This window comes from Gossypium hirsutum, chromosome A02 (assembly GCF_007990345.1).
Source record: "Gossypium hirsutum isolate 1008001.06 chromosome A02, Gossypium_hirsutum_v2.1, whole genome shotgun sequence".
NCBI classification, from domain to species: Eukaryota; Viridiplantae; Streptophyta; class Magnoliopsida; order Malvales; family Malvaceae; genus Gossypium; species Gossypium hirsutum.
In genome coordinates, this window is record NC_053425.1 from 46,267,125 (window position 1) to 46,292,120 (window position 24,996).

The 24,996-nt window shown below is 34.4% G+C and overlaps 1 protein-coding gene across 1 annotated transcript; it reads left to right on the plus strand.

Annotated features, from left to right (window-relative positions):
* Positions 1–3,651: 3,651 nt before the first annotated feature.
* LOC107951185 (RING-H2 finger protein ATL20) lies at positions 3,652–6,722 on the plus strand. The gene is made up of 2 exons (XM_016886125.2): positions 3,652–4,362; positions 6,054–6,722. The coding sequence occupies exons 1-2, from the start codon at positions 3,720–3,722 to the stop codon at positions 6,536–6,538; spliced, it is 1,128 nt and encodes a 375-aa protein (XP_016741614.1). The 5' UTR covers positions 3,652–3,719; the 3' UTR covers positions 6,539–6,722.
* Positions 6,723–24,996: the final 18,274 nt, after the last annotated feature.

Genomic DNA, 24,996 nt, shown 5'->3' on the forward strand with positions numbered 1-24,996 from the left:
AAAGAAGAAGAAGAAAGTCAATCTTCAAGGGCGAAAATTAACAGGTAGCGACAATGTCTATTCTTCAGAAAGAATATAAAAAAAGGGGACAATAGTGAGGTGACGCAAAATTCTTTTTAATAATACACCGGTTTATTTTTCTAAATGGTTTTATCATTTGACTCTTCTAGAATCAAGAAATATTACACAAATTTCAAAGTTGAGAATTAATTAAATTATTTTATGAATATGATCTAAATATATAATATGTTACAATATTATGACATATTCATTATGTCACTAAAAAATGCATTTAATACATTTCAATAAAAATTATGATTACTTAGGTTCAAATTTTATTATACATGTATTTTTTTTTTGTAAATTTTATATAAAAATATAGAAAGATAAAAATATTTTCAAAATAATATTTATTGATTTATGAAAATAACAAGTTTTTGATGATTTTAGAATTGAATTTGAATTTAATTGGGTATTAAATAATAATAAAATATTTTAAGTATAGTAAAATACAAATATTACGGACGCAGTCGGTATAAGTTTTAATGCGAATCCGTAATCGCCATGTCCCATGAAACACTTAAAAGAATATATTAATTGTTTATGATTGTCAAATTTATTAGAAGCAATTAAAACAGATATAAACATGCCACCTTCAAATTAGAAAAAGAAGAAACATCTTTAATACAAAATTCCCAAAGGTAAAATGAGAGAAATATATGGTTGATAGGGAGAGGGATTGGATTGTTATATTCTTTTAACATTATTTGAATCTAAGACGTTAAAGTAATACAATTTTTTTTTGTTGCTAAAACAATAACCTGATAGATTTAGATATAATCATCATTTTCTTAATAGTTACAATTGTTTGCAAAGCTATGAGATGATATCTGACTGTTGTACACCTATAACATATGGTTCGTTATTTACATTTCCTTAATTTTTTGCTCTACAAGTCTCTTTGAGTAAATTCTATTAGCGTAGTTGCCTCAATATACTTATTATGACTAACAAATCTAAATTCAATTAATTAATTTATAAATTTACAATGTTGTAATTTTATAATAAAATATTTACTATATGAAACTTAAATAATTTATTAAATTGATATCTTTGAAAATTTTTAAGAATATAATTTCATTTCTTAAAAGATTAATTTGTTTCAATAGAATATGACTAATAGGTTTTTATGTAAAATTTAGCCATTTTATGGGAATACTATCTTAACAAAAATCTATGGTTTTTATTTCTTTTATCAACATCATTTATATTTAATAAAAGTAATTAATAATCATTCTTTTATGAAATACATCTAGTTTTATTTTAAAATTCGAGATAAAGAACTAATTTAGCAATATATATATATATATATAAAAGTTATAGTTTTGAGTATGGTTGTTATAAGTGAAAACTATTATAAAAGAGTTAAAACAAAATATATATAAAAAATAAGTTCTAAAACTAACTTGACTACTAAAGTAAAATATTGCTAAAATGGTTATTATTGACAAGGCTAACTATATTGGTTAGGATTCTTTTGGTTGATTTAAATAAATATACTGATTTGTTTTCAAATTTAAGGATATGTGTTGATTTTTTTATATTTACTGATATATATTATTTTTGGAGAGGGAAAGTAAAAATGCGTCCTGTAGGGTGCGTCTTCACTGAAAACGCATCTTATAGGGCGTGCCCTTTAATATGTATTATAGGATGCATTTTCACTAAAATTAATAGATTTGCTTCTTTGCTTAGATGGTTAAATGTTAGTATTTTTGTCCTTTAGCCTTAGGTTCGATTCTTCTCTTTCACATTTTCAAGCTTTTTTTTAATTAGTATTTTTAACATGTTAGCTCTTTTAATTAGATGGTCAGATAATTGCAATTTCATCTTTGAGTTCCAGGTTCAATTTTTCTTATAAGCATTTTAATATGTATTTTTTTTATTTCATGTTGTTTCAAGCTCTTTTTTTAATTTTTAATTAATGTTTATAGTTAATAAATATATTATTTTCAAAAAATTTAATTTTTAATTCATCTTTTTAATTAATAACTCTTTTATTTATAAAATCAAATAATTATTATAAATATCATTATTTTTAGTAAATATAATTTTTATATGTGTAATATTTATTTTTCAATCCATATTAGAAATCACCATACCCACAAATTAAGTGGAGAAAATAAATATTTGACATATAAATATTATATATAAAGAAAAATATATCAAAAGAATTAGTTGATGTTTTTAAAAAATAATTATATATTTATTATTTGATTTTATAAATAAAAGAATTATTAATTAAAAATTAAAAAATTTAAAACAATATATTTATTAATTATAAACATTAATTAAAAATAAAAAAAATCTTTAAACCTATTAAATAAAAAATATGAAAATGCTTATAAGATAAATTGAACATAGGACTCAAATATGAAATCACAATTATCTAATCATTTAATCAAAAGAGATAATATATTAAAAATAAAAAAAATGGCTTAATACAACATGAAAGAAAAATACAAATGTGAAGAGAAGAGAGATCAATCCCGAGACTTAAGGACAAAAATATTAACATTTAACTATCTAAGAAAAAAACTAAATTATTAATTTTCAGTAAAAAATACGTTCTATAATGACACGTTTTTATTTTCTCTCTTTAAAAATAAATTGTATCAGTAAATATAAAACAAAATCAGCATTTTTATTTAAATCAACCGGACCCTTTTTAGTATTTCATACTTTTTAAATATTTAAATATTAATAGTATATATTTTTAGTGTTTGAATTAATATTTGATTTTGGTTTTATAATTTAATCATCTTTAAAATCCTCAATCAAATTGATTCAATCTGCTGTCTTTGACCGATGTATAAAAAAATCGACTGAATCAATTGAATTATATGTTAAGTGGAGGTCCACGTGAGGTTTTTTTAAGGAAATTTTACCATTACAAAATCTCATATTACTGTCAAAACAACACGTGTCAGACACGTATATACTGATTGTAGAAACTGCACGCCCTAGAAAACCACCCCAAATATTGTTATTAAATTTGAATTTTATTTCGTATAAATTATTTCTCATTTTTATTTTTTCAAGTTTTATTTATATTTTATTTTCATAATAATTTTTAATTAAGAAACTCTAATTTTTTAAAATTAAATTAAATTTATATTTTACAAAATTCTACTTAAAATGATATAAATATATTTTTATGATAATTTTACATGTACCAATTGAAAAAAAATTCTTCAAAAATTGTAAAATTTAAAAAGTACGATGACTTATTACCCTTCTCAATTTTTTTAAAAATTATTTTATTTCTAGATTTAATTTTTTATTTTTTTAGTTCTTAAACATTCGTTATTTATCAAATCACCCAAAATGAATTGAACAGTTAATATCTATTAACTTTGTTGACGTAATATATAAGTGCATTGCTACGTAGATATTATGCCAATAATTAATTAATTTTTTTAAAATATAAAAAAATATATTTTTAATTTTTCAAGTAAATTAATTCCTTATGTTAGGAAAATTAAAGAGATGAAAAATTAAATAAATATGATGAAAAGATTTTTTTTATTTATAAAATTAAAGTAGCAAATATGAGTAAAAAAGGGAATGAAATCCTGTACCAAGCGAAAAAGGGCTAGCGCTCTAAATTAAGTATTTAACGTTACAAAAAGAGGGGGAAAAAGAAAGGAAAGTGAAAAATGGCTCTCCTAATATATCTCTCTTTCATCTTCTTTTCCACCTTTCTTCATAACCCAACGACTGCTCAACGTTGTCCAACTTCATGCCCCGGCAGCGAACTCGAACTGAAGTTCCCTTTCGGGCGAAACCCTAATGGCAACCAAAACGGTAGTTGCAGCTATCCCGGTTTCGGTCTTTCATGCAGCAGGGCGACGGGAGAACCGATACTTAAACTCCCGGAATCCGGCGAATTCTCCGTCAGGTACATCGATTACGGAGCACAACAGATATGGATTGACGACCCAGATTCCTGTCTCCCGAAACGGATGCTGGGGAATTTTAATTTATCGGGAACTCCTTTCGGTACTGAATTCTGGTATACCGTCACCTTCTTCAATTGCTCCACCAGTGACGTAACTCAAAACGGGTTAAGGCCGATTTCATGCCTTAGCGATTCGAATTATTCCGTCTTGGTTTCCGCCACCGAGGGTTTACCGTCAACGTGTCAGGCTATAAAGGCGGTCACTATTCCGTTTGTTATGGACGGAATCCGGTTAGATTGGAATGAACCGAACTGTAGATCGTGTGTTGAACGGCGAGGGGATTGTGGCTTCACTGATAGAAATAGTCTGGAAACTGGGTGCTTTAATCTGCCAAGCCAAGGTATGTTAATGGATTAAAAACTAAGTAGAGCTTTGATTAGTGTTCCATCCTTAATGATATAAAATTAATTGTGTCAAGAAATTTAATTCTAAATAGTGATTGAAACAAAGCGTTTTAGAATCCTTGATTTTACTTGGATCAAAGTAAAAAACGTTAATGGAGTCAACTGGTATGAACTGGGTGGTATGAAGGCTCCCACGCCATCCGGGTTGTTTTCTATTGGTAGAATAACTCACTGTTTCTACATAGGGGATGAATATATATATTTAAAGTTGACCAATGGACTGGTAAATATTTTTAGTTTAAAAAAAACCCTTTCTTTTCCTCTAAATATTTGGAACCGGAATGTTAGGTCGGTAGGACCGGTTAAATTAGAAATAGGCTACTATATTGATCTACAGTAAGAGAAAGATTAGTTTACCTTGACATAAAAAAAAAAACTGATTGAATTAGAATTGAATAGAATTTTATGTTTTTTAAAATATATTTTTGTTTTTATAATTTTTAATAAATTATTTAAATTGAATCCTAACTTACAGTCTAATTAAAAATTGATAACTTAATCAATTTAATTATCAATTAGGTTCCAAAAACCATATTACATATACCCAATTTGGGAAAAATAAAAAGGAAAGCAAAATCTTATTTAAATTATAAAATATCCTCTTTTTTTTCTTCTCTTATGTTTTGCTAGAATTCTTTTTAGAGTTAGCTCTGTGATTTTTTTTATTAAATGTTTTATAATAATATAACAGTTAAATTTATTGTAGAACTAATTTTTTAATCTTTTATTTTTTTTCTCTATAGTAATTTTTTTAATTATGACACCGACACTCAAAAAGTACATTTGTTTTCTAGCTCGTCCCTTAATTTTTTTGTGAAATTAATTATATTTTTAAGTGAAATAAAAATAATAATTTTTAATTAATATATTATTTAAATAAAATATTTAAATAGTAAAAAAAGCTATTGGCAATAATCTTTAATAAAAGAAATCAATTCTTAAGTTTTATTAAATATATTATTTAAATTTCACTTAAAAAAATAAATTTAATCTAAATCTCAAATACTACTATGTATGTATAATAGTCTCCTTTTTATAAGAGTAAAAATAAATCCTTTTCAAATAATTAAAATTCCATATTAATTCTGTTGTTAAAATGTCATGGTTGCTTGGTCAATATTTTAATACAGAGAGATTGAAACTTAAATTTTAAACTTATTTGGCCTACAATTTAAAAGAAAAATTTTATTTTAACTCTATTTAATTTTTGCTACTTATCAAATCACCTCAAAATAGATGAAAAAATTAATGTTTATTAACTTTGCTAACATTACATATACATCGATGACACGTCAACAATTAATTAATTATTTAAATTTTAAATCTTTTTTAAAAATAAAAATTATTAAAAAAATATAAAAATACTTTTTAAATATTTTTAATTTAAAAAAATTAATTAATTACTAACGTGACATACACGTGAACTGCCACAACTTTAACAAAGTTAACAAACATTAAGTTTTTCATCCATTTTACGTGATTTAACAAAAAAATATAAATTTTAGGGCTCTGCGAAAAATTAAATAGAGGCTAAAATGATTTTTTTTATAAAATTGGAGGATGAAATAAATTATCATGCTTTTTTTTTCCTTTATTTTTTCCTACTGAAATTGATTTCACATTGCAGGCGGAGGAGGATTGCCAAGGGGTGCCAAGTATGGAATCATCATAGGAGCTGGAATCCCAGGACTCTTATGCCTAATCGGGCTCGTTGCATTCACTGGTAGCCGAATGAGACACAGGCGACATCAACGAAACTTCCGCAACATCGAAATTTCCACATCAGTTTCCCCATCGGTGGCCATTGTCATGTCGGGACTTGACGGACAAACGATCGAATCCTACCCTAAAACTAAGCTTGGCGACAGTGGCCGTCTTCCCAAGCCTAATAATAACACTTGCCCCATATGCTTATCAGAGTACCAGCCTAAGGAAACATTAAGGACTATACCAGAGTGTAACCATTACTTTCATGCAGATTGCATAGATGAGTGGCTAAAGATGAATGGTTCTTGCCCTTTGTGTCGTAATTCACCCAGCGGATCGGCACCGATTACCCCATCTATATCTTCCTCTGGCTCTTCATCATCGTCGTCACTATTATCACCATGAACAAATTTTATTAAAAATATACGAGCTCCTGTGTATAAATACATATACCCTGAGGATGTGAGTTTTGTGATGTTATTACAATGTGTTTTAATGGATTTGGTTATTAGATAGGCAAAGGAAAAAAAGTACATTTTGGGCTCCAAATTGTTTAAGTCATCATACTATTCCGTTTAATATATGAATAGTTTTATCTATATAATTAAATTAACCAATTTTGAGGTCGAAACTATAAAATCAATAATTTTATCCAATACAAATACTTGATCATGTGTTTGTACTCCTATCATTGTTAAGGAGTTTATGTTTGGTACAAGGATTTCAATTAAGGAATTCATTTGCAAAAAGATTTTTAAAATTTTAAATTAAATTTTTATTTTCCTTTTTTTATAAAAAATAAAAATTTCCAAATTTCTGAAATTTGAATGAGGAATATTAGATATGACTCAAATTCTATTCTCAAATTCCAATTTCATGGGTGGAATGTGTAAAGTTCCTTGATATTTTATTAGGATATATAATATTTTTTACACAATTATCTTTTTGGCTTAATTCAACAAGAGGCCCTTAAACTATGTCATTTGTTTAAGTTAGATACCTAAACATTTTTTTGTCAAATTAAGTATCTAAACTTTCTTCTATAACTGAAGTTGGCCCCTACCATTACATTCCGTTAAAAAAAAGCCAGAGCCAATTAAAAAGTGCACATCACCATGTAATTAAAATCTAAATAAAGAAAAAAAATTAAATTATTATTAAATAAGATAAAAACTATTCCTCCCCGTCCCCCAAGTCAACATCGTAGTCATCCCTTTCCGTAAATAGGGAGCTCTCCAAAACTATTGACGACGTCGTTTCCATCTCTCCAAACCAAAAAACTTATCCCTAGTTGTGAGAGTCAAGTCTTTCGTCAAATCAGCAAACCTAAGTCTTTCGTCAAATCAGCAAACCTTTCTTTGTAGGGCCAAATTTGGTTACGTTATAATGTTTATGTACCCGGTTCGACCCAAAAAAACATTTAGGTACCTAACTCAAACAAAAGACATAGTTTAAGTGCCTCCTGTTGAATTAAGCCCTTATTTTTCACACTAAAAGTATTTATAGAGCTTCATATTGTAATTTTTTCACATTAAAAATATTTACCCAAACAATATAACTATAATAATTATAGTCGATAGTTTTTTAAATGAAGGGTAAACTGTGACAACCCAAATTAGACCCTGGTCGGAATGTGGTTTCGAGACCACATTACCGAGCCAAAAATTTATTTTTGTGTTTTAATTGCATAAATTTTTGTGTGACAGTGAATATATGAGAAATTAAATGCTTAATATTAGCTTTAGGATTGTGAATTAATTCAAAAAGGACCTAGTTGACGAGGTTAGAAAAGATGATAGATGAATTATAAGGAGTAATTAATAATAGGGTGAGGAAGCATGGCTTTGCATGTCAAATTGCCCATAAAATACATGGTGGCCGGCCAAGGAGTGATGATGCTCCACTCATTCTAATTTAATATGTTTTCTTTTGGTTAACAAATGATGGGGATAATAATAGGAAAGTGAACAAAAAAAAAGGGTGTCATACTTGCCATCTCCTAGCCGAAAAACCAAGAAAAAAGAAGGGGAGAAAAACTTGGAAAGAGTTCGGCCATTGCTTGTATCTGAGGAGTGTTTGATGTTGTGGCATGAAAATGAGGGAGTTTGAATGCTTAATGAGGAGGGAAGAAGGAGTGTTCATGTTTTCTTTCTTTTGCAATTGTCGTAACTAGAGGAAGAAGAGGAAGCAAGATTCGGCCAAGGTGGTCCTTTAGATCAAGGTATGTTCAATGATATTTTTGGAAGTTTACACAACCTTTGGGGGATGAGTCTAAATTCTATCTATCCCATGGTTGGATTTGGGGTTGTTGGAGAGTTAGGATTCGGCTAAGGAGCTTAAAAAAATTTTAGTTGATACCTTGATGCTATTAGCATGCTAGTTATATGGATGTGTTAAGTTGCTTGTTATGTTAGCATGAAAGTTGAAATTGTTAAGCTATTTTGTTGGAGGTGTCGAATTTAGGACTAGGAAGAGAATGAGTATTCGGCTAACATAGTGGAAAGGTGGGTGTTGCCGATTGCTAGATTTAGAATATGGGAGTGGCTATAATGGGCATTAAGATGTGGAACTTAAGAAATGTAATTATATGTGGATTTACATGATGTTACAAATAGATGTGAAAATATGCTAGATTAGGAAAATTCGATTAAGTGTTCATGAGATGAAATTAGGTGTTTAAATGATGTTATAGTTGACATTGTACATGTATACATACATTCGGCCATCTAATTGAGTATGAAGGTGGTGTTAAATCTAATTGTGATGCCCATTCCGAAGTATATATATATACATATATATGTATATATACACAAGTATGCCCATTCGGGATGTTACCTTTAATTATGTGTATAATCGACTAAATGGGTAATTAGTGAGGATGGTTGCCGAATATACAAACATACATAAGCATGTGTAATTGAATTATGAATGTTTAACAAGATGGTTAAACTAGTGAATTATTGATTAAGCTCAAGGAGCTAAAGGAGGAGAATCAAGCAAAGGCAAAGAAAAGATCACTGAGTAGCCGAGTTGGAACCGTCTTACCCAACACAAGGTAAGTCATTAAGCATGTAGTTGGTATTATTTCAATTGGTCATAATGTTTATGTATTGATGCTGAATGGAATGAATAAATGTACATATATATATATGCATGTACGTATGTGATGATGAAATTGTTGAATGAAAAGAAAAGAGGTAAGATGTACTGAGTTGTTGATCTCGGCACTAAACGTGCGGGTATAACCATTTATGACCGTGAGATTGGCGCTAAGTGCGCGGGATTAAATTGTACAGCACTTGTGCGATTTGACTATGTTGCACTAAGTGTGCGAAATGAATATGATGCACTAAGTTTGCGAATTGACCATGCGGCACTAAGTGTGCGAGTTTGACTATGTAGCACTAAGTGTGCGATTTGATTACGTAGCACTAAGTGTGCGAGTTGATTATATAGCACTGAGTGTGCGGACTCAATATACATTCGTGAATCATTATGGACACTATGTGTGCGACACTATTGAGTCGATCGCGGACAGCGGATCGGGTAAGTGTCTTGAGTACGTGGCTAATAGGTGCTATGCTTATACTTGGTGTTGAGCTCGGTAAGTTTGAACCTATGTGACAAATATACTTGAAGTCACATACATAAAATTTATCGTAGGATGGGTGAAAGGCCGTTTAGTCGTTTGATTGTAACGAAAATAAATTGATTTATGAAAATGCTTCAATGTCCTATTGATGAGTATATGGAATGTGAATGCATGAATGGATATGAAACTGAATCGATAGGTTGGAGGAACTATGGTATGGTTCGGTATGGATGGAGTAAATTGTCTCGTTCCATTTTGTTTCCTCTTGTGATAATGTTATTGATGGATGGTAGTGCATTGCTTATGACTTACTGAGTTATAAACTCACTCGGTGTTTCCTTGTCACCCATTATAGGTTGCTTGGACTCATCTATTTTTGCGGGGTCAGGCCGTCATCGAAGTCATCACACCGGATAGCAAGTTTTGGTACTTTCTTCTTAGTTAGCTTAGAAGAACATTTTGGCATGTATAAGCTATTACGTTGTGTTTGAACTTTGGCATGTAAACTTTAAGCCATGCGAAAATGGCACGAATGTTCGATTGAGTTGGATCAAGGGTAGGCATGAAATGGACCTAGTTACTTTCGTAACAGGTGCTGGCAGCAGCAGTGTCATGAGATTGAAAAATCACTAAAAATAGTAGGAGTGGAATTAATTGATGAATAAATTATGTAATCGAAGCTCGATGAGTCTGTTTTCATGAGGAAGTAACGAAAAGATCATATGGGCAGTATATTAAGAGATAATCAGATTTTTGTGGGACAGGGCCAGAACGGTTTCTGGATTCCCTGCTCCGACTTTGGAAATTCATTATAAATTAACCAGAGATAATTAGGGGTCGTACCATATGTGTACAGATTCCTCTCTGAGTCTAGTTTTCATAGAAACAAACGGCATCAGTATTGAAGCCCCGTGCAGGGTGATATCCAAGTCGTAATGGGCAAAGGTCAGTGTAGTCGACCCCTGCAACATGGGAGACTTTGACTAATAAACTGTACTAATTGGCCCGACCAAAAATTCTAGAAAAAAATACATAGATGGGCACATGAGTCTAGTTTCTGGGAAAAATTACGAAACTGATTTTCGAGTTACGAAACTCAAGATATGATTTTTAAAACGACTAGTACACAGATTGGGCAGTGTCTGGAAAATAAATTTTATAAGGGGTTAAAGTCAGTTAACACCTCGTGTTCGACTCCGGTGTCGGTTTCGGGTTCGGGGTGTTACATTTGATTGGTATCAGAGCTATGGTTTAGTCGGTTCTAGGACTACCATAGCGCGTATGAGTCTAGCTATACATGCCGAATGTTAATGTTTAAATGTGTGATGACTTCTGACGGTTGAAATGTTTTTGTTTTGATTAGTAAATGGACCCCGGTGAAGAAAGAACCCTAGCGGATGACGTTGAGAGTGTAGCGGCTGCTCCTGCACAAGGGACGCCGCCTGTTGAACCTCAGTCATCTGTGAATAATCAAGGTGAGGGGGCTAAACAAGCCTTCTTTACCATGATGAATGAGTGGGTCGCGCAATATGCCCGAACCAACCCGGCTGTCCAACAATTCCCAAATTTGAATAATCCACCCCAAGAGCCTGTAATGCCATCAGTCGCTGATCCTGTGAGGCTGAGTAAGCCACCTGTAGACTTGATTAGGAAGCGTGGGGCCGAGGAGTTCAAGGCCATAGTAACTGATGATGCCGAAAGGGCCGAGTTCTGGCTTGATAACACCATTCGGGTGTTCGATGAATTGTCATGCACACCCGACGAATGTCTAAAATGTGCTATATCTTTGTTGCGAGACTCAGCCTACTATTGGTGGAGGACCTTGATTTCCATAGTCCCGAACGAGCGAGTAACTTGGGACTTTTTTCAAACGGAATTCCGAAAGAAATTTATTAGCCAACGGTTCATTGATCAGAAGCGTAAGGAGTTCTTGGAACTCAAGCAAGGCCGTATGACTGTATCTGAATACGAACATGAATTCGTAAGACTCAGTAGGTATGCCCGGGAGTGTGTAGCTGATGAGGTTGCTATGTGCAAAAGATTCGAGGAAGGATTGAATGAAGATTTAAAGCTACTAATGGGTATTTTGGAAATAAAAGAATTCGTAACACTAGTCGAACGGGCCTGCAAGGCGGAAGAACTTGGAAAGGAGAAGAGGAAGGCTGAATTTGAAGCTAGAGATTATCGTAAAAGATCGACGGGTAAAGCTCCGTTCTCAGATGTAAAGAAGTTCAGGGAGGACATTAATAAGTCGATGGCGACTGCGGGAATTTCCATCAGGGCAAGACCATCGATGGGCTCCCGAGCTACTTCGGTAGCTAGTGTGGGCAATAATCGTCACGAGAAACCTGAATGTCCCCAATGTGGAAGACGACACCTAGGTGAATGTTGGGGCAAGTCTACTAGCAGGGCCTGTTACGGATGCGGTTCGAAGGACCACTTCATTAGAGATTGCACGGAGCTGGATGAGAAGAATAAGATTCAAGGTGCAAGACCTAGTGGAGTGACATCTAGAGGTAGACCACCGAGAATTTTAGGAGGCAGGGGTGTTAGTCAGAGGGGGGCCTCTGATACGGCCGATCGAGCCGAGAACCGTACTCCTGCTAGAGCATATGCCATTCGCGCACGAGAGGAGGCATCCTCCCCCGACGTCATCACTGGTACCTTCACTCTCTTTGATACTAATGTGATTGCATTGATTGACCCTGGTTCTACTCATTCATATGTATGCGAAACCTTAGCAACCAGTAAGACTCTACCTGTTGAGTCTACTGAGCTCGTAATTCGAGTATCAAACCCTTTGGGTCAATGCGTACTTGTTGATAAAGTGTGTAAGAGATGCCCTCTAATAATCCGAGAATCCTGTTTTCCGGCCGATTTGATGCTTTTGCCATTCGACGAGTTTGATGTTATTCTTGGTTTGGATTGGTTAACCGCGCATGATGCGGTTGTGAATTGCAAAAGCAAGACTATCGATTTGAGGTGCGCAAATAACGAAATAATCCGAGTTGAGTCTGCGGACTTAAGGGGGTTGCCAGCTGTAATATCAGCAATGTTGGCCCAGAAATATGTAAGGAAAGGGTGCGAAGCATACCTCGCGTATGTACTTGATGACAAGGAGTTAGAAAAGAAACCCGAATCGGTGCCGGTGGTTTGTGAATACCCGGATGTTTTTCCTGAAGAGTTACCGGGTTTGCCACCTGTTCGAGAGGTAGAGTTTGGTATTGAGCTTGTACCTGGAACTACGCCAATTTCGATCGCTCCGTATCGTATGGCACTAACCGAGTTAAAAGAGTTGAAAGCTCAGTTGCAAGAATTGACGGATAGAGGTTTCGCTCGACCGAGTTTCTCACCTTGGGGTGCACCAGTATTGTTCGTGAAAAAGAAGGACGGAACCATGAGGTTGTGCATTGACTATCGTCAACTGAATAAAGTGACGATAAAGAATAAGTATCTGTTACCGCATATTGATGATCTGTTCGATCAATTAAAGGGAGCATCGGTGTTTTCAAAGATAGATTTGAGATCGGGTTATTATCAGTTGCGGATTCGAGATTCGGACGTACCCAAAACTGCTTTCAGAACGAGGTACGGTCACTACGAGTTCTTAGTGATGCCGTTTGGGCTCACTAATGCCCCTGCGGTGTTTATGGATTTGATGAATCGGATCTTCAGGCCGTATTTGGATCGGTTCGTAGTTGTGTTTATTGATGACATCTTGGTCTATTCAAGAGATGAGACCGAACATGCTGAGCATCTGAGGCTAGTGTTGCAAATTTTGCGGGATAAGCAGTTATATGCTAAGTTCAGTAAGTGTGAGTTCTGGTTAAGAGAGGTTAGCTTCTTGGGTCATCTGGTATCCGCATCGGGTATTCGAGTTGACCCGAGCAAAATTTCAGCCATACTTAACTGGAAGCCTCCGAGAAATGTTACCGAAGTCCGGAGCTTTCTAGGGCTCGTCGGTTATTACCGACGATTTGTCAAAGGTTTCTCGATGATAGCCACACCAATGACGAAGCTACTTCAAAAGGATGTTAAGTTCGAATGGACGGAGAAATGTCAGAAAAGCTTCGATCAACTGAAAACTCATTTGATTGAAGCTCCAATTTTGGTGCAACCCGAATCGGGTAAAGAGTTTGTCATTTATAGTGACGCATCCCTACTTGGGTTGGGTTGCGTATTGATGCAGGAAGGTCGAGTTGTGGCCTATGCGTCGAGACAATTGAAGCCACACGAGAGAAATTATCCGACCCATGATCTCGAACTAGCCGCCATTGTGTTTGCATTGAAAATATGGCGACATTATTTGTTTGGCGAGAAGTGCCATGTGTTTTCGGATCACAAAAGTCTCAAATATTTGATGACTCAACGAGACTTGAATCTGCGACAAAGACGTTGGCTTGAGTTGTTGAAAGATTACGAGCTTGTCATTGATTACCACCCGGGAAAGGCTAATGTGGTTACGGACGCCTTAAGCCGGAAATCACTGTTTGTTTTGCGAGCGATGAATGTACACTTGTCTGTTCTACCTGACAATGTGTTAGTAGCTGAATTAAAAGCCAAACCATTATTGACTCATCAAATTCGTGAAGCTCAGAAAGTCGATGATGAATTGGTTGCAAAACGAGCTGAGTGTGTTCCGAACAAGGAATCGGAGTTTCAGATTGATGATGATGGTTGTTTGAGGTTTAGAAGTCGTTTGTGTGTTCCAAGGAATTCGGAACTCATTCCGATGATTCTGAACGAAGCCCATTGTAGCCGAATGTCAATTCACCCGGGGAGCACGAAAATGTACAACGACTTGAAACGTCGGTTTTGGTGGCATGGTATGAAACGAGACATCTTCGACTTTGTTTCGAGATGTTTAATATGTCAACAAGTGAAAGCAGAACATCAAGTGCCTTCAGGATTACTTCAGCCGATCATGATACCCGAGTGGAAATGGGATCGAGTCACAATGGACTTTGTGTCCGGACTGCCATTGTCAGCAAGTAAGAAGGATGCGATTTGGGTTGTTGTTGATAGACTGACTAAGTCGGCTCACTTTATCCCCGTTTGTACGGATTTTTCATTGGATAAACTAGCCGAATTGTATGTTTCTCAGATTGTGAGATTACATGGAGTACCTATTTCTATCGTGTCGGATAGAGATCCGAGATTCACCTCGCGATTTTGGAAGAAATTGCAAGAAGCTTTGGGTACCAACCTGCATTTTAGCATCGCTTTTCATCCACAAACCGATGGTCAATCCGAGCGGATAATTCAGATACTTGAGGATATGTTGAGATGTTGCATCCTCGAGTTTAATGGTTCATGAGAACGGTATTTACCTTTGATTGAATTCGCTTACAACAATAGTTTTCAATCAAGTTTTAAGATGGCACCTTACGAGGCTTTGTACGGTCGTAAATGCCGTACCCCAATATTTTGGACTGAACTTAGTGAAAGTAAGATCCTTGGGGTTGATTTGATTAAGGATGCCGAACAGAAAGTTCGAGTAATTCGCGAAAGTTTGAAAACCGCTTCGGATCGTCAAAAGTCGTATGCGGATTTGAAAAGAAAAGACATTGAATATCAGGTTGAAGACAAAGTGTTTCTCAAAGTTTCACCCTGGAAGAAGGTGCTTAGATTTGGTCGTAAGGGCAAATTGAGTCCGAGGTTCATCGGTCCGTACGAAGTATCCGAACGAGTTGGACCCGTTGCATACCGATTAATTTTGCCCCCTGAGCTCGAAAAGATTCACAACGTTTTTCATGTCTCGATGCTTCGACGATATAGGTCCGATCCATCGCACGTAATTCCTCCATCGGAGATCGAGATTCAATCTAATTTAAGTTACGAAGAAGAACCAGTTCGTATTTTAGCACATGAAGTAAAAGAACTACGAAACAGGAAAATCTCATTAGTGAAAGTACTGTGGCATAAACACGGAATTGAAGAAGCCACTTGGGAACTTGAGGACTCTATGAAGGATCGATATCCAAAATTATTTACCAGTAAGATTTTCGGGGACGAAAATTTCTTATGTGGGGGAGAGTTGTGACAACCCAAATTAGACCTTGGTCGGAATGTGGTTTCGAGACCACATTACCGAGCCAAAAATTTATTTTTGTGTTTTAATTGCATAAATTTTTGTGTGACAGTGAATATATGAGAAATTAAATGCTTAATATTAGCTTTAGGATTGTGAATTAATTCAAAAAGGACCTAGTTGACGAGGTTAGAAAAGATGATAGATGAATTATAAGGAGTAATTAATAATAGGGTGAGGAAGCATGGCTTTGCATGTCAAATTGCCCATAAAATACATGGTGGCCGGCCAAGGAGTGATGATGCTCCACTCATTCTAATTTAATATGTTTTCTTTTGGTTAACAAATGATGGGGATAATAATAGGAAAGTGAACAAAAAAAAAAAGGGTGTCATACTTGCCATCTCCTAGCCGAAAAACCAAGAAAAAAGAAGGGGAGAAAAACTTGGAAAGAGTTCGGCCATTGCTTGTATCTGAGGAGTGTTTGATGTTGTGGCATGAAAATGAGGGAGTTTGAATGCTTAATGAGGAGGGAAGAAGGAGTGTTCATGTTTTCTTTCTTTTACAATTGTCGTAACTAGAGGAAGAAGAGGAAGCAAGATTCGGCGAAGGTGGTCCTTTAGATCAAGGTATGTTCAATGATATTTTTGGAAGTTTACACAACCTTTGGGGGATGAGTCTAAATTCTATCTATCCCATGGTTGGATTTGGGGTTGTTGGAGAGTTAGGATTCGGCTAAGGAGCTTAAAAAAATTTTAGTTGATACCTTGATGCTATTAGCATGCTAGTTATATGGATGTGTTAAGTTGCTTGTTATGTTAGCATGAAAGTTGAAATTGTTAAGCTATTTTGTTGGAGGTGCCGAATTTAGGACTAGGAAGAGAATGAGTATTCGGCTAACATAGTGGAAAGGTGGGTGTTGCCGATTGCTAGATTTAGAATATGGGAGTGGCTATAATGGGCAGTAAGATGTGGAACTTAAGAAATGTAATTATATGTGGATTTACATGATGTTACAAATAGATGTGAAAATATGCTAGATTAGGAAAATTCGATTAAGTGTTCATGAGATGAAATTAGGTGTTTAAATGATGTTATAGTTGACATTGTACATGTATACATACATTCGGCCATCTAATTGAGTATGAAGGTGGTGTTAAATCTAATTGTGATGCCCATTCCGAAGTATATATATAAATATACATATATATGTATATATACACAAGTATGCCCATTCGGGATGTTACGTTTAATTATGTGTATAATCGACTAAATGGGTAATTAGTGAGGATGGTTGCCGAATATACAAACATACATAAGCATGTGTAATTGAATTATGAATGTTTAACAAGATGGTTAAACTAGTGAATTATTGATTAAGCTCAAGGAGCTAAAGGAGGAGAATCAAGCAAAGGCAAAGAAAAGATCACTGAGTAGCCGAGTTGGAACCGTCTTACCCAACACAAGGTAAGTCATTAAGCATGTAGTTGGTATTATTTCAATTGGTCATAATGTTTATGTATTGATGCTGAATGGAATGAATAAATGTACATATATATATATGCATGTATGTATGTGATGATGAAATTGTTGAATGAAAAGAAAAGAGGTAAGATGTACTGAGTTGTTGATCTCGGCACTAAACGTGCGGGTATAACCATTTATGACCGTGAGATTGGCGCTAAGTGCGCGGGATTAAATTGTACAGCACTAAGTGTGCGATTTGACTATGTTGCACTAAGTGTGCGAAATAAATATGATGCACTAAGTTTGCGAATTGACCATGCGGCACTAAGTGTGCGAGTTTGACTATGTAGCACTAAGTGTGCGATTTGATTACGTAGCACTAAGTGTGCGAGTTGATTATATAGCACTGAGTGTGCGGACTCAATATACATTCGTGAATCATTATGGACACTATGTGTGCGACACTATTGAGTCGATCGCGGACAGCGGATCGGGTAAGTGTCTTGAGTACGTGGCTAATAGGTGCTATGCTTATACTTGGTGTTGAGCTCGGTAAGTTTGAACCTATGTGACAAATATACTTGAAGTCACGTACATAAAATTTATCGTAGGATGGGTGAAAGGCCGTTTAGTCGTTTGATTGTAACGAAAATAAATTGATTTATGAAAATGCTTCAATGTCCTATTGATGAGTATATGGAATGTGAATGCATGAATGGATATGAAACTGAATCGATAGGTTGGAGGAACTATGGTATGGTTCGGTATGGATGGAGTAAATTGTCTCGTTCCATTTTGTTTCCTCTTGTGATAATGTTATTGATGGATGGTAGTGCATTGCTTATGACTTACTGAGTTATAAACTCACTCGGTGTTTCCTTGTCACCCATTATAGGTTGCATGGACTCATCTATTTTTGCGGGGTCAGGCCGTCATCGAAGTCATCACACCGGATAGCAAGTTTTGGTACTTTCTTCTTAGTTAGCTTAGAAGAACATTTTGGCATGTATAAGCTATTGCGTTGTGTTTGAACTTTGGCATGTAAACTTTAAGCCATGCGAAAATGGCACGAATGTTCGATTGAGTTGGATCAAGGGTAGGCATGAAATGGACCTAGTTACTTTCGTAACAGATGCTGGCAGCAGCAGTGTCATGAGATTGAAAAATCACTAAAAATAGTAGGAGTGGAATTAATTGATGAATAAATTATGTAATCGAAGCTCGATGAGTCTGTTTTCATGAGGAAGTAACGAAAAGATCATATGGGCAGTATATTAAGAGATAATCAGATTTTTGTGGGACAGGGCCAGAACGGTTTCTGGATTCCCTGCTCCGACTTTGGAAATTCATTATAAATTATCCAGAGATAATTAGGGGTCGTACCATATGTGTACAGATTCCTCTCTGAGTCTAGTTTTCATAGAAACAAACGACATCAGTATTGAAGCCCCGTGCAGGGAGATATCCAAGTCGTAATGGGCAAAGGTCAGTGTAGTCGACCCCTGCAACATGGGAGACTTTGACTAATAAACTGTACTAATTGGCCTGACCAAAAATTCTAGAAAAAAATACATAGATGGACACATGAGTCTAGTTTCTGGGAAAAATTACGAAACTGATTTTCGAGTTACGAAACTCAAGATATGATTTTTAAAACGACTAGTACACAGATTGGGCAGTGTCTGGAAAATAAATTTTATAAGGGGTTAAAGTCAGTTAACACCTCGTGTTCGACTCCGGTGTCGGTTTCGGGTTCGGGGTGTTACATAAACTACACCCAAGGTCACTAAACTATTAATAAGTTTATGTTTTGGTCACTTAACTTCAAAAAGCTACAAAATGGCCAGTGCACTATTCAAAAGTTTTCATTTAAGTCACCAGGATGTTAAAATTATTGTTATATGGCCTTCTTTGTTCACACCACCTACACCAATCGAAAGCTCTCTTTCCTATTCTCTTTTACAATTCATTTTTTTCATGAAACAACTTTGAACTTCACGGATCTGTGAACCAAAATCCAAACAACTTTGTTCTCCAACATTAACCGTCAGATCGACTTGGATCTAATGTATGTTCTACTCATCAATGGGTACTAATCCACCATACTAATCATTGAATCGTCGCTTAGAACTCACTAGAAGAACTTTAAAAGAAAAAAGTTAACAACCTAGTGACTTCAATTAAAACTTTTGAATAGTTCAGTGACTTAAATGAAAACTTCAAATAATTTAGTGACCAAAAAATAAATTTATTAATAGTTTAGTGACTTTGAGCCTAGTTTATCGTAAAAATGAAATTTAAATACTAATATGTTAGTAATGTTGAAAATTTTGAAATCTCTTGTTTGAACGCAACCTTAGACTTTTGATAATAGAAAGATAGTTTATAGGCTATTATTATGCTCTGTTTAAAATGAAGCATTGGTTGGTCTGTTACTGATTCCATCTCCATCTGACAAATCAAGGGACTCTGATGAAACTTTTATAATCTTTTTGGAAACTATCCAAACTAGTAAATTTCTGTCTACTTGATGATGATGATCTCTTACTTATTGAGTCCCTGTGGGATATGTGTCAGATTTTGGATGGAGCACCATGGTCCTTTGAAAATAACCTCTTACTATTTCAAACATATAACAGTGACTTCCAAGCATTGAACTACATTTTCGACCAATGTGAATTTTGGGTTCGAGTGTATGATATTCTAATAAGTATCTTTCACAAACTATGGTGGGACATCTTGGTAATTTCCTTTGACATTTTGTGGCTTGAAACTTGGAGAATGTTAAAAGGATGGAAGCTTATGGTTATTTCGAGGGATGATATCATGTCTACAACCCAATGATCCCTTATCGGGGTCCTTAGGAATTTGTCTCCAACACTGTTAATGGCAAATCTTAGGATTAAATTTTGGGGTTTAATTAAAATATTCAAAATTTTTAGGAGTTTAATGATAATTTTTTTAAAAAAATTTATGGGTTTAATTAAAATTTTTAAAAGATTTGTAAGATTAATGAAAATTTTCAAAAATTTTAAAGGAGCTTAATTAAAATTTTCAAAAAAAATAATAATGAGAATTACAAAAAAATTAGAGCCTAATTAAAATTTTCAAGAGCGGAGACGCTGCTATGACTATTCCTTTATTTCATGCTACTAATTTTGTTGTTTATCTTACTACTTCCTCTTCTAGACATGTGGGTATTTTGGTTTCCCGTGCTACTACTATTCTTTTCTTGCTTTGTCTTGGTTATTGTTGTTATACTTCATGACCCAGTTGGTGTTGTTGTTAGCTTATCCTTTGTGTTAGGTAATCTTAAGAATTAGGGCTGAATAAAAAAAAATGGGAAATAAAAAATTGACCCCAAATGAAGTTATTTAGACAATTTATAGAATACAAGTTAAAACCAATGATTATTCCAACTAAACCAAATTATCATGGACTATTTGAGAAATCCAAAAATTTTTACTAAACCGAAACAAACTCATAACTACTAGGAAATCTTGGAAGAGATTAGCTAGTGGACCATATAGTATTGGTGCAAGATTGTTTTCTAGTGATAATCGCAAACTCCCAATGGCTACTATGGATTCCCTCGATCCCGTGGCAGTATAAATTGTTGTTAAGGTTTCTTATATATCAGCTACTATTGCATGTGATGTTCTTATTTCAAAAAAGGCTACTAGTTAACCTTGTCGATAGTTATGAGGTTCTTATTTTGGAACTGTTATGGGCTTGAGAACCCATGAGCAATTTGATGCCTTTGGATCTTGTAAAGACAAAGTTATTGAAGTTTTGTTTCTTAGGAAGACGAAATTTAATGCTCGTCGGATGGAACATAGTCGAATTAAATGTAGTATACAACATTGTTTTGTATTTGAAGCAGGAGGATCTTAGGGTGGTTTGGCAATATTGTGGAAAAATGTATAAATATTTAATTTAAAAATAAATATTCAATTAACCTCAAAATAATATTCACTATTCCCTCAATAACCAGAAGTGTAGAATATCATTATCAAGTAATACTTACAACGAAATAAGTTCATTAAGAAATATTCAGATGATTGAACTCATAAGAAAATGTTACGAATAATTTAAACTAAATTACTTGAGTCACTAATTAACTAAGCTACTAATATAAAAGAGAATGGACAAATAAATAAAGTAAATATCAATAATAAATAAAAGAAATAATTTAACTAGACTAGAAAGGTAAAGTGAAGAACTCTTTCAACCTACTTTCCCTTTAGAGTTTCTATTAACTTGTCACCTAGAGTTAATGCAATGCACAAATCAAAGAATTAAACCACAACTTTATTCTTAAATCCGATTTTAATCCTATTTTGATTAGCATGCCATTAACCTATGAATCTTCCAACCACATTAACAATTTAACTCATTGCAAATTGGCAAACAACACAAAAGGCATGAAAATAAAGTGCCACAATAAGAGAATTAAATAAAATTAAGAAAACCTAATAATAAATAATATCCAAAAGATTTTTTTGCAATTTATAACAGAATTGAGAGTTGAATGTAGAAAATGTTAATGTGTGGGTGTAATGACTTAAAAGTCAGTGATATTGAAAAGTGTGGTTTTGGAACCTTATTTCCGTAAACCAGACTCAAAAGTATCTCTACTAAATATTTACGAAGTTGTAATTGAAGTGAATTGAGTTTCGTTCAGGTAAATTTTATTGAATTAGGGCTTAATTAATGTACAGGGACTAAATCATGTAAGTGATAAAAGTGTGAATTGCTAAAGATTTTAATTAGAACTTACTAAAAGGGGACTTATAAATTAATTAAACTAATGGTTTAATGAAAGTGTAAGGAAATTGTAACACCCCTTACCCGTATCCTACGCCGGGACAGGGTACGAGGCGTTATTGGACTTAAACACATGAATACAAACATTTTCGGGTTATAAAATTTCGCTCAAATTTAAAACTTTGAAACTTCCTCTTAACGTCCCTAATATGGACCAATGATGCCTAAAACACGCTTTGGAAATGGTTCGAGAATAAACCGAATACTTTAGAAAAATTTTAAAAATTTCAATGCAAACAGAGGCATACGCCCGTGTGGAAGGGCGACACGCCCATGTGTCCTCTTAACTTGGCCATGTTGAAGGCCCGTGTAGATTTATTTCTCAATTCAAACCTACAGGAGTTTTCACACGGTCTGGCACACACCCGTGTCCATGGCCCGTATCCTTTACACTGCCATGACACGCCTGTGTCTCAGCCCGTGTGTTAAAACCTTGACATTCTGTTTCTAACGTCATCAACCATTTAGGGGCACACGACCAAGGCACACGTTTGTGTGCTAGGCCGTGTGTCGAATTTAATTTCGTATTTAAGGTGCAGACTTCACATGGCTGTGTCTTCACCCGTGTGGTTACTATTGGGCATTCTGTTTTGCCAAATTTAGGTGCAGGGGACACACGTCCTGACTACACGCCCATGGGGCACGGCCTAGACAGATGCCCATGTGTTTGCCCGTGTGGACAAAAACAAGGCTATCTACCAAGCCTTTTTGCCACCCTTACTTGCACCAACCTACACAATATCAAACATCTCCAATCCAAGCATAAACACATACCCAAAACAGCCACAACCAAACATCCACACATTAATTCTAAGCTATTTCTATCATATACAACATCTCCTACTTACCAATACAAACCATGCAATAACCATATTCATGAAAATTCTCATTAAATGCATTTAGCAATAATAATTATTAGCCATCATCCATGGACTTATACAAAATGAATCAACCTTCATGACAAGCCAACATATTTGACTAAAACAATATGACACTTAGCAAAAAGACCAAGTCCTTATACATGCCATACTCAAAATGATAAATCTAACTATACCAAATATTCTGATTGATAGTGTGATAGAGCCTCCGACGTCCTTTGATCCCCGAGTTAGCTTGGCGATGCTATAAGAAAAATGAAAGGAAAGGGAGTAAGCATAAAGCTTAGTAAGTTGCATGTAAATAAGTAACAACATCAATCATGCATCTTTAAACACATAGCATATTATAAACCAACACAACATTCTTGATTTAACAATGGTAGATTTACTACATATTTACACATCACAAGTATAAGCTAAAGATTTCAAGATCGTCCCCAAAATCATTCTCATAGATAGAACTTACTCAATTTCATCCTTACCATTAAGGCATCATAACTAAGCTCATATCTCATGAGTTTCGAGTAAGAACTTGTACCACTCACAACATGATTATATCCTTTCATATCTTTATCATAAGCTTAAAATAACCCGTGGAACCATTTGGAATACTAAATGATACCCGATAAGCCTTACACAAGAGGGTAGATTGCCGATGCCATGTCTCAGACATGGTCTTACACTAGTTCGCATGTCGAGGCCGATGCCACGTCCCAGACATGGTCTTACACTAGCTCTCGTCTCAATGCCGATGCCATGTCATAGACATGATCTTACACTGGCTCTCATAATATGGCCGATGCCATGTCCCAGACATGGTCTTACACTAGCACACATATCAACGTCGATGCCATGTCTCAGACGTGGTCTTACACTGGCTCTCATAATGTGGCCGATGCCATGTCTTAGACATGGTCTTACACTAGCACACATATCAACGCCGATGCCATGTCCCAGACATAGTCTTACATTAGCTCTCATAATGTGGCTGATGCCATGTCCCAGACATGGTCTTACACTAGCACACATATCACCCAATTATCATGGCATGGATATCCAATCTATTCCTAAGGTTCAACTGGGAGTTTTTATTACATCAGTTTTCATCATGCATATTCACAACAATAATCAAACACTTTATGCCATATTAATTGTTCAATACATAATAACAATAAAGTTGTATTATTTACGTACAATTTACCTCGGTATACAAAAAGTGGGCGACTAGTTTGAATTAGTCTACTAGCTTGGTCTTCCCCCATTTGGGTCCAGACTCCATTTTTCTTGATCTATGATGACAATTTCACTTATTTAATCACTACATTAATCAAGACAATCTATAATTCATACATGAGAAAAATTACCATTTTGACCCTAAACTTTCACATAAGTTACAATTTTGCCCCTAGGCTCGTAAAAGGATTTTAATCAAATTTTCTCCTTTAACAAGCCTAGCTGAACCTTTATTACTCTTATAGCAACTCAAAATTTTCAATTATTTCACACATTTACAACCTATTTTATAAACTTCACAAAATGGTCCTTTTAGGTGTTTTCATGAAAACCCCTTTCACAAAAGTTGTTTATTTAACAACCAAGATTCATTTTCTTCCATAAATACTCAGGAGAAATCTCAAATCCTCTCATGGTAAATCTCTAGACTATCAACCATTTTGCAAAATAGTCCCCTCATTAGCTAGATTAAGCTACAAGGGTTCCAAAAACACAAAAATCAACAAAAAATGACCATCAAAATGACTTACTTGCAAGGGATAGAAGTTGCTGAAATTTTAAGCTCTCAAAACCCCCTCTTTGCTGAAATTTTTAGTGGAGAAGAAAGGAAAATGAAAAAGATGATAGCTAGCCTTTTAGGTTAATATTTTATTATCAATTAAGTCACCTAACATTTAACCATTCCATGAATTAAGGCTCCATGTCTAGCCATTAATAAATTTGAGGTCTATTTACTCACTAAGGACCTCTAATTTAATGTTTCATAGCCATTTAACACTTTCAGCTAGTAAAACAAATCTTTCGCACTTTATGCGATTTAGTCTTTTTTCGAAAT

Excerpts from the sequence above, each read along its gene's own strand:
- LOC107951185 (XM_016886125.2), top strand. The coding sequence starts at position 3,720 with ATGGCTCTCCTAATATATCTCTCTTTCATCTTCTTTTCCACCTTTCTT. Across the intron at positions 4,363-6,053 it reads CTTTAATCTGCCAAGCCAAG|GCGGAGGAGGATTGCCAAGG; the intron begins GTATGTTAATGG and ends TTCACATTGCAG.